At 34.1% G+C, this 12,035-nt stretch overlaps 1 protein-coding gene across 1 annotated transcript in view; it reads right to left on the bottom strand.

Moving 5' to 3' along the window:
• The window catches only part of LOC144974478 (ribitol-5-phosphate xylosyltransferase 1-like), a 163,011-nt gene that overhangs the window by 63,448 nt on the left and 87,528 nt on the right, over positions 1 to 12,035 (bottom strand). Inside the window, exon 4 of the mRNA XM_078917377.1 lies at positions 1,355 to 1,454. Within this exon, the coding sequence (XP_078773503.1) occupies positions 1,355 to 1,454 (100 nt within the window). The remainder of the gene's footprint in view (positions 1 to 1,354; positions 1,455 to 12,035) is intronic.

The raw sequence follows: 12,035 nt of genomic DNA, 5'->3' as shown, positions 1-12,035 counted from the left end.
TGGACCCCACTAAGAGGAATACACTCAAATTGTTTACAAATCATATATCTATAATATATGAACAAAACATAAAGCGTCACAATAAATGGCGAGCTACAGACATGGGACAAGAGGCAGATAGCTCACAATCACACTTCATTGCACATCCCATCCTCCAAGCCAGCAAATTGACACTAATCATTCATTCAATGGAACGAAAGCAATTAAATCAATACACAACATAGATACACACAAATACACTTATACACAAACACGTAATCACCCTCTACGACCCCCCCCCAACCCCCTATCCAATAAAAAAAAGAGAATGAAACATAGGCAAACTCTCAAACACATAAATATAGAATTCCACAAACACACACACACACAAAAAAAAGATAAAAAATCTTCGTGATCCATTAAAATGAGACCCCAATGCGATTAAAGTGGATCTCATTGGCCCAAATAAATACATTATTGAAGACCTCTTTAGACTCCATCAGCGGAGAGTTGGCCAATTGCCACAAATACATCATTTTCAACTCTCCGGCCAAGGAGAGTTGAATGAGTCTGGTGAGAGTATGGGGTAATTCAAAAACACAGAATGTTCTATGAAATCTAAGGGAACGGGGAAAAAAATGTAGACTAGATCAAAGTGTTTTAAGTTTCATCGATTTGGTAAATTGAGAAAGAGAGAGAGAGAGAGAGAGAGAGAGAGAGAGAGAGAGAGAGAGAGAGAGAGAGAGAGAGAGAGAGAGAAGGGAGGGGGGGGGGGTGTTGGGTTCGTGGATGTCTTTTTATATTCCTAATCTTTTAGCATTTTTTTCCTCCCCAAACATCCTATTTAGTCCCCCTTGAGTGAATACGGACATTGACATTCCCTCTTTTATACCTTTATTTCTTTAAAGGCTTGCATTTTTCTTGAATACTCTGATGATTTTGTAACATTTTTTTTTTTATATCGACGTCTTGGAGTTTGGATTTTTAAAAATTAAAACAAAACAATAAAGAGTATTAAACGATGAATTGAAAGACTGTTTTACAAATTCCTCTGCCACGACGATAGCGGTAATGCCTTTTCCGACAACGACGATGATATTATTGATGATGATGATGATGATGATGATGATAGTAGTATCGTTCGGCTACACTTCTATGTTCAAGGTATCAATCCAGGTTCGGAAGTCATCATCACATTTGTTGATGGTTTCAAATCCCCCTTCCAGTTTTGTCTCTGGGCAATCTAGTACAATAGCGTTTCTATGATGACGATGATGATCAAGAAAACGACAACAATGACGATTATAATAATTCAAACAGATCGATTATAATTCAAACAGATCGATTATAATTCAAACAGATCATAGGAATTTACCTGAATAAAATGGGCCGGACCCTCTTCTCGCCATAGCTCCAGACGCCTTGAAGTCGAGGCTCCAGTACTCCCCCTAGGATGTGTTCCCACAGATACAGACCTGAAGAGTAAAAAGCTTGTCGTTAGAACATTGTCATAAATTTCATATCATGAACACCAGCAAAGCATCATCTTTCAGCTAAGAACACAACACATACCGCTCAACAACCATTTAAGCAAAATTACAATAAGACATATCCCCTTCCTGCCCCCTATGTCAACACCCCATTGAAACAGTAACACACCACTTGCTTGAATGCCAACCTCTTGAAGACCTGAGATGCACATTCCTCCCACCAAATCCAAGCATCAGTCAACATACTTTATAGTCACCTAGAACAACTACAAAAGACGTCTAACTTCTACGTCATGGCACACGACCGAAGGGCTAGAGCTCAGGTGGTCGCTGGTTCGGATAAGTAAGTAAGTAAGAACATTTTAAAAAACGTATTTATATAAATGCGACTTTGTGGTCATGTAGTATGACACTCGCCTTCGGATTAGTAGGTCCCTGGTTCCAGTCTCACTCCGGCTGAGAGCACAGTTGGGTTCTTGGGAAAGCACTTAACTCAAATTATTTCCACATGAGTAACTGGCCGGTAATAGCGATATCTATGTCTAAAAATATGTAACAGCTCCTAGCAGATGTTGTGTATCGTCCTACATACTAAGTGTTGCTGTTAGCTTGGAACATATATATAATATATATATATATATATATATATATATAAATATATATATTATATATATATATATATTATTATATATTGGACATTATGCCAACTGAAGACGTGGACGAAAGCCACAGAAAAATATGTTTTGGCCACATATGAGTAAGTGATACAATTTATATTATATATATATATAAATATATATATATATAATATATATATATATATATATTATGTATTTATATATATATATATATATGTATTTATATATATATATATTATGTATTTATATATATATATATTATGTATTTATATATATATATATATATATATATATATATATTATGTATTTAATATATATATATATATATATATATATATTATGTATTTATATATATATATATATATATATATATATATATATATATAATGTATTTATATATATATATATTATGTATTTATATATATATATATATATATGTATTTAATATATATATATATATGTATTATATATATATATATATATATATATTATATATATATATATATATATATATATATTATTATTATATATATATATATATATATATATATATAAATATATATATATATATAATAGAAGTCCTTCAGAGCCATTAGGCCAATGGAGCCGGAATTTATCCCAGTTCCTATATCGTGACGGGTACTGTATGACACGGAATAAGGTTCCATATGGCCAGTTGGGGGAACCGATGAAACATTTGTGAAGCGCATAGAGCATGGTTAAACCGTGGAAATGCCCCATATAAATTCCCATTTAATTTTATAAGACACATTCATTATCAGACAAAAGTAGCTCAGCAAAACAGTTTGCATTTTGTAGTTACGATAATTTTATATATTCCAACCCCACCCACTCCTGTTGAATGAGACCCGTTAAAATAAGAGTTATAATACTGGTGATTCAGTTCAAGCAGTTCAATGCCATCTCTTAAAATACAAATCTATGTCTTTCTTTTTAATTTTCAAAAGTTTTTTTTTTTCACGATCCCCCCCCCCCCCCTCCCCCACCCTCCCCCATCATTCAGACCACCGTTTTCTTTTATTTTCCAGGCTATTGAACATGTCATAATTTATCAACGTCACTTGCTTGTCAGGAAGGAAGGAAGGCAGGATGGGCAAGACCGACGACGTGTACAGTATAATAATATACAGGTCTGATAAACTAAATCACGACGACATGAATGACACACCACCGACGAATTGAGAAGAGAGGACGACGTTGTTATCGCCTTAAAATCGGCAACCCGTCATCTCCCAGAAAAGACTCTTTTGCTTAGAGCGAAGGAGTCAATTATTTTAGACGTTTTGGTTGTAGCTTCATGATTTGGGTCTTCAACGTAAGCTGGAAAGAGCACATGTCAAATGAAGAGCTCTACGGTGACCTCCCCCCCGTGACTTCGAAGATACAACAGAGAAGACTACAAGAGATGAAGTGAGTATGAAAGTGCCCGAAGACAATAGAGAATAAAAATTGTTTTCGCGGCGGTGATGAGGGTTTGAACCCGCGACCTTACTGGTACGACAACTCCGCCTGGCCGGGGAGAGCGTGGCTCTACCGTATGAGCGAGCCACGATCCCCCAAAAAGATCGTCTCTAATCAGAAAAGACTGAGACTTGCGGGGCACTGCTGGAGACACAAGGAGGAGATTGCAAGTAGACTTGTGCTATGGGAACCACTTGAAAGAACCAGAAACACAGGCAGGCAGAATACAACATACATTGACTGTCTGCTAGATGACACAGGAATGGACAACACCCGAGAGCTGCGTACACTCATGGAGGACAGGACAGAATGACGAAGACTTGTGGCTCATGTTGGGCGCTCCAAGGGGCGGCCTAAGTAAGTAAGTAAGTATGTATTTATTTTACAGCCAAGATCATCTAAAATACAATCGTATTTTAAGATGTTTATTCTATGAGGTACCATTATTTAACTAAGTCATGTAGTTTAGCATGTGTTCAGCAAACTTTTCTTGAGTCATCATAATTTATTTGAATAAATAATCGTGCTTTGTTGACAAAGCAAAGGGGACACCCGAAACGTCCGTATCATCTGTCTTCGTAAATTAAATTGAAAGCTTCTATTTCATTATATAATTGTTATCAAATTAAACACGGGACTTCAGAGCAGTAAGCAGACCTGCCAACCTTTTGAAAATGAAAAGAGGGACACCCGACCGAACTGAACATGCTTACGACGCAAACCATTTTAATCGTAAACGATAGAACGCCATATAATTACTTGAAATCCATAGTAAATAAAGTAGAGGTTTTTTATTATTATTATTATTTTTTTTATAGATTCGATTTTTTTTTTTTTGATTTTTTTTTTTAGAAAATAATTTTCAAAAATGAAGGACGGCTTGGCGCAAATGCGGGACGGTTGGCAGGCCTGAGTAAGACAAATATCAGATTTATGATTGTTCTTTTTCTTTTTCTTTCTTTTGTTCAAGTAGGAAGAGGAGTTGGAGGGGATGGGAGGGGGGGGGGGGGGGTGAAGTCATCTCTTTATTCATCCATTTGTTAAGTCAACGTCCACTGGTTCGTATGAATAAAAATAAATATGGCATTTTGCTGGTATGCGTCAGTCAAGCCAAGTCAAGTCGTCCTTTGAAGCGGTCTATTCAAGATTTCAATCTAATCACTAATCAAAAGAGCTAAATACGGTACAAGAACATCTATTCTATTTTCATTATAAAGTCTTCTGTTAATTAAACCGAACCGGCATTTTGCCAGGCTGAAAAGAAGAAATTAATCAACATCCATTCATTCATCCCCCCCTTGTTGTGTCTGGCTGGCGAAGCTTATTTAGACATGCCACTGGCAACAATCTTAAACCCGGTGTTTTCTTTAAAGATACTCCCCCCCCCCATCCCCCAAATAATAAATAAACTAAACACAATTAAAAGCAAACCAACATATCAAACAATAAATAAAAGACACAAGCCCCCCCCCCCCCACACACACACAAAACAAAATCAAACACACACACGCACACACAAACAAGTCAAATGTTCTTTAAACATACATATACCAACTCTTAAATTATAAAGAATAAAAGAGACGACATTCAATATTTAAAAAAAAAGATGTTAACTGACCTTGGTAAATTTTTTTTTTTTAATCTTAAAATTCTCCAATATTCTGGTTTAAAAATTTAATCTGAAAGAAATTGGAATACGTCTCATTTAAACACCATAATCTGTACAACAAACTCAATATTATACAAACACCAAATCGTTATCCTCTCCAATAATACAAATAAAAAATTAAGAAGAAAAAAAGAAAAGAAAAAAATAAAATCAAATGTCTGGCGCTGACATGACCTTAATGTGTTGCAAGCGCCGTAAAACCATTAAAAACAAAACAACAAAACATACAATCAAATGTAAAGAAAAATATTCTTTACAAACCCTTAACATCGTTGTTGTACAATTTGGTCACATTATATCAATCACTGACTGGAAATAATAAATAAATTTATGATTTGATTGTCTTAAAGAAAAAAAATAAATCTATTCTCAAGAAAATGTAAGACACCTAACTAGCTAGATTCATCCAAAATTGAACCCCCCTCCCCTCCTCCCCACCACCCCCTCCCCTTCTCCTCCTCTCCCAAACCCCAATTAAAAGAAAATATATAAATGATAATAATAATTTTATATTTAAATTGACAGGCACCAAATGATGATTCATTTTAAAAGAGATTTGATTCTTGTTTTTGTTTTTTCTTTTTTTTTTTACTTTCTTATTCTTTCTTTCTTTCTGTAAATTAATTGAATAGAGAAGAGAGGAAGCTCTGATAAAACCAGGATCTTGAATTATGCTTAAGATTAATTACGCCACTATGTCGTCCCTTATGAATCGCCCATCCCTACATATTGTGTCGTTATTGATTTCAACACTTGACATGATCCTAGCAAAATGTCGGGTTTTTAAAAAAAGTTGTCTTCTATTATAATATATATACAGGTTTTATGTATTTGTATACGTTAGTTTCTGTGAGTGTTTGTGTGTGTATAGATAATTCGAAGATGACGTCAGGTTATTATGTTATTGTTTTTTGTCATCCGCGTTTATGAGTAATGCTCACTGAACTGTATTAACCCGACTATAAACGTTCATGGATACACACAGTTTTGTGTGTTGATCCGTTATACTTCCGGATGGCAATGTTATGAGCTTATTAGCCAAGGGCATACTATCTATATGTGAGTGAGTTGAGGGAGGGGGGGGGGTGAGCGTATGTGTTATGAGCGAACAATATTAATGGTAAGGGGGGGGGGGGGAGGGGTGGGGGTATTGGGGAATCGTGTTTTAATTGTAATTTTTGATCTCAAGTTACACGCCCGTAGTCTAATTATGTCCTTATTGTCATGTCCTCATGTTGAAATCGGACAATCTAATTATTTGTATATTCATCCACCGTTATCCTGACTCTGACACTCTCTATAATATCCATTTGTATATCCATCAACCTTTACTCTGACCTCTGAACATGTATATAATATCTATTCGCATATCCATCAACCTTTACTCTGACCTCTGACCATTTATATAATATATATTCGCATATCCATCAACCTTTACTCTGACCTATGACTATTTATATAATATATATTCGCATATCCATCAATCTTTACTCTGACCTCTGACCATTTATATAATATATATTCGCATATCCATCAACTTTTTACTCTGACCTCTGACCATTTATATAATATATATTCGCATATCCATCAACTTTACTCTGACCTCTGACCATTTATATAAATATATTCGCATATCCATCAACTTTTACTCTGACCTCTGACCATTTATATAACATATATTCGCATATCCATCAACCTTTACTCTGACTTCTGTCATTTATATAACATATATTCGCATATCCATCAACCTTTACTCTGACCTCTGACCATTTATATAATATATATTCGCATATCCATCAACTTTTACTCTGACCTCTGACCATTTATATAATATATATTCGCATATCCATCAACCTTTACTCTGACTTCTGTCATTTATATAACATATATTCGCATATCCATCAACCTTTACTCTGACTTCTGTCATTTATATAACATATATTCGCATATCCATCAACTTTTACTCTGACCTCTGACCATTTATATAATATATAATCGCATATCCATCAACCTTTACTCTGACTTCTGTCATTTATATAATATATATTCGCATATCCATCAACACTCTTTACTTAAAACTTCTGACCTCTGACCATTTATATAATATATATTCGCATATCCATCAACCTTTACTCTGACCTCTGACCATTTATATAATATATATTCGCATATCCATCAACCTTTACTCTGACCTCTTATCATTTATATAATATATATTCGCATATCCATCAACTTTTACACTGACCTCTTATCATTTATATAATATATATTCGCATATCCATCAACTTTTACTCTGACCTCTGACATTTATATAATATATATTCGCATATCCATCAACCTTTACTCTGACCTCTGACCATTTATATCACATATATTCGCATATCCATCAGCCTGTATTCTGATCTCTTACGATCTGATTAATATACATTCCTCAACCTTAATTCTGATCTCTGACTATCGAAATAATACATAATATCTGTATATTCATCACATATTTTCATTTGTCTTACTATACGATCTATATAATATGTATTTATTTATTCACCAACCTTTGTTGTGATCTCGTAATATCTGTATAATATATTATATTCGTATATTCATCAACCTTTAATCTTATCTCAAGCTGACTTTCTATATAATATAATATATTCGGATATCAATCAACCTTAATTCTGATCTCTGACTATGGAAATGATATATATTCGCATATCCATCAACCTGTCTTCTGATCTCTGACTACCTATCTATCTATCTATCTATCTATCTATCTATCTATCTATCTATCTATCTATCTATCTATCTATCTATCTACCTATCTATCTATCTACCTATCTATCTATCTGTCTATCTAACAGTATCTGCTAACGTCCGGAGTGAATCGATAAAGACGGACTGGGTCAATATCCCTCACAACAGCCACTCGACTACAATAATGATGGTGATAATGATGATGATAATGAGCATTAAAACAATTTCAACATAACAATTTACAACAACAACACACTAACCACGAACAATCTCTCCACACGTTGATCAATTATTTTACTTCCATCATTCATCCATCTAACCACCCAAACGATTGTTATTCAGTATGTCTGTCAATCTGTCTGTCTATAAACCACTCATCCACCTAGATTATAACCACTCAACCAACTGCCTGCCTATCTATCTATCTATCTATCTATCTATCTATCTATCTATCTATCTATCTATCTGTTTGTCTATCCATATGTATCTATCTATCTATATATCTATCCGTCCGCCCGCCCGTCTATCTATCTATCTATCTATCTATCTATCTATCTATCTATCTATCTATCTATCTATCTATCTGTCTGTCTATATATCTATCTATCTATCCGTCCGCCCGCCCGTCTATCTATCTATCTATCTATCCATCCAACTATCTATCTATGTATCTATCTATCTATGTATCTATCTATCTATCTATCTATCTATCTATCTATCTACCTACCTATCTACCTACCTACCCACCCACCCACCCACCCACCCACCCATCCATCCATCTATCTATCTATCTATCTATCTATCTATCTATCTATCTATCTATCTATCTATCTATCTATCTATCTATCTATCTATATATCTATCTATCTATCTATCTGTCTACTATGTGATCAATATGAATAGTAACCAACAAAGACAATTCTAAATCTATCTAAAGTAAATTTTGATTAAATCGAGAATTTGTTTTCTGGTCAATACAAATTATGCCGTCTCGTGTCTTTTAATTGAAACTCTTAGTGCGGTGATAAATGTAGTGCTCAATATAATATGCGCTTGTGCGACGTACATGTGAAAATGCTCTATCTATATAAACCTGCAAATTAATGAAATGCTGTTCCTGAGACACATCGCCAGCCATCGCTGTTCAAATGTCGAATGATTATCCTGACGATTATCGTCACATTGACATTTTTAACAAATTTTTTTTGGTTGTTACATTATTTTTGTTTCTTTTTATTTATCTATTTTTTTTTCTTTTCAAATTGTATCTTCTCTTTTTAAAAAATAAAATAAATGTGATCCATCGCCTTATTATTGTAATCTGCCTGTTTGTTTTTGTTTTTAAAGGGTTTTACTGCGCTTGCAACACATTGAGGTTATATCAGCGCCAGTAAAAAAGGAAGAAAATGGGATAGTGAAAAGTTCTAGAATTACAATTAAAGCACCCCCCCCCCCCCAAAAAAAAAAAAAAAAGGTAAGACAAAGGGGGATTGGTTCAAATAGGTAATAGATAGAGATTCCAAGAGCACACTATCAAAGTACTTAGTTTGAGATCACCTAAAAGTCTCACCCAGACACAAGCACAGGTCCCCACTAAAATGAATACACTCAAATGTTTTACAAATCATATATAATATGTGACCCTTCGCCTCAAAACGGTATTAAGTCGATATGGTAGGTCAGGAACCCCATCCAGTCCAAATCAAATTCAAATAATAAATGTCTTATGTTCTGCTTCGGCTAAAATTAACAATTCTCAACTTTTAGGGAGAAATTAACAGAATTGTTTCTTCTTAAACTGCAACGAATTCAAATGTTGCATGTTAGTTCATAATTCTAACTTAAACACTCACGATTTATGAAGAATCGATAGTGATGCCACAAAATGCCTTGGGAGGAGGATTACACTTGTTATTTGCTTGGCATTTTATTCAAAATACATCTGTATATTAAGGTTGATGGACACACAAAATGACAATAAAAACACCTGCTGCTGGATCCTATTGATCCCCCCCCCCCCCCCCCCGATTAAAATAAAAAAGCTTGTTCATATTTGAATAAGTTTAAATTTTATCAGAAAAAACTTAAATATGAGAAATTCATTTTTTTAAATTACTAAAATATAAATTAAAATTTTCTAAATTAAAAACATAATAATAATAATAAATAATAATAATAATAATAATAATAATAATAATAATAATAAATAATAATAATAATAATATAATAATAATAATAATAATAATAATAATAATAATAATAATAATATGTGGACTGATACTAGAGCTATTTTCTTTTTTCTATTTCCACGTCCTTTCGTAATTTTTCTTTCATCAAAATGATACCAACTCTTTGGCAACCCCCCCCCCCCATCCCAACCCCGCACCCCCCACCCTTTCCTCGTGTTCTAGTTCCTCACATGATTAAAGAAATCTCCCTGTATGCCGAGGCGCCCCCTGCTGGAAAACGCATAGTTATTTATTTACACTGAAAAAGGTCACGGGGATGGATGCTAATCAAAGTTCACAAGAATTATTCTGTTTTTAATATAAAACAATAATTATATTTGTCATTTGATTTAACTCATCAAAAAAAAAAAAAAAAAAAAACCAAACAAACAGGGGAAGTAATTAGTTTAAGAAAACAGGAAAAGATTTTGTTAATCCTTTAAATGTGAAGCTCAAAAGTTCAATATTATAAATTTAAAAAAATAATAATAATGATAAAAACAAACCAAAAAAAGAAACAAAACAAAACAAAACAAACAAACAAACAAACAAACAAAAAAAAATAAATAAAAACAAAAACAAAAATAACACAACTAAATAAATTAAAAAAAAAAACCCCCACTGTGGTCTGACATTGTAAATTATTGGGTTTCTCTTTTTTCTTTTTATCAACAGATCAGTTGTTCGGAGGATCAGCAATCAGTTAGAACCATAGAATTAATGAAGAAAACAACAATAATGCCTTTTGTTTCATCTCTCAGAGGTATAATTGTTTACAGGGTATGTTCTGAAGATATTTTTAAAAAGAAAAAAAATCAAACAAAAGAAAACAAACAATCAAACGAATAAAAATATTTTTAAAAACACAAAAAGAAAAATACAAAGACCCCCCCCCCCCCCCCCCCCCCCCCCCCCACCAACAGACCAACAGCAAATACAACACACAAAAACAAAAAAGGACAACAATAATACCATACATCTAAATAACATTTTAAAAAACCCGAAAACAACAACAGAACCTGGTATGCCGCCAACTTAGTACATAAAACTGATTTCTGTGCGGCTATGTGGTCTAGTGGTATGACACTCGCTTTCGGATCGGAAGGTCCTGGGTTCGAGCATCGCGCTCGGTGCATAGTTGAGTCCTTGGATAAGGCTCTTTACTCACATTCTCTCACCGTACTCAGGTGTAAAATGAGTACCTGACGTTAACAGCGTTGTCTTTGTCCAAAAATATTATAATATCGGCTTACAGGCGTCATGTCTTGTCCTAAATGTTATATGTTGCTGTTGGCTAGGGACCCCTTGTAAAGCGCTTTGGGCACATTTTAGTGGAAATTGCGCTATATAAAAGATCAATTTAGTTTAATTACAAACACGGACCACATCAGATTCCTGAAAACAACAACAGAACCTGGTATGCCGCCAACTAAGTCCGTCGTCCCTGTTAGCGTGACAGTTTAATGATGGCTCAACGGTGTCCCCCCCCCCCCCCCCCCCCACACACACACACACACAACAGACCAACAGCAAATACAACACAAAAACAAAAAAAAGGACAACAACAATCAATACCATACATCCAAATAACATTTATAAAAACCCAAACAGTCCCCAATCTTAATGACAAACACGGACTAAAAATTAAAATTAAATGAAATTGAGCTTTTATATAGTGCAATTTCCACTAAACGTGCTCAAAGCGCTTTACAAGGGGTCCCTGGTCAACTGCAACATTTAACATGTAGGACGGGACATAACGCCTGTAAGGCGATATTACAATTTTTCGGACAAAGACAAC

The sequence above is a fragment of the Berghia stephanieae genome, chromosome 6 (assembly GCF_034508935.2).
Source record: "Berghia stephanieae isolate SIO BIC M18660-M18661 chromosome 6, UCSD_Bste_1.3, whole genome shotgun sequence".
NCBI lineage: Eukaryota > Metazoa > Mollusca > Gastropoda > Nudibranchia > Aeolidiidae > Berghia > Berghia stephanieae.
The sequence above is the reverse complement of the archived record's forward strand: the minus strand, read 5'-3'. Positions and strand labels throughout refer to the sequence as shown.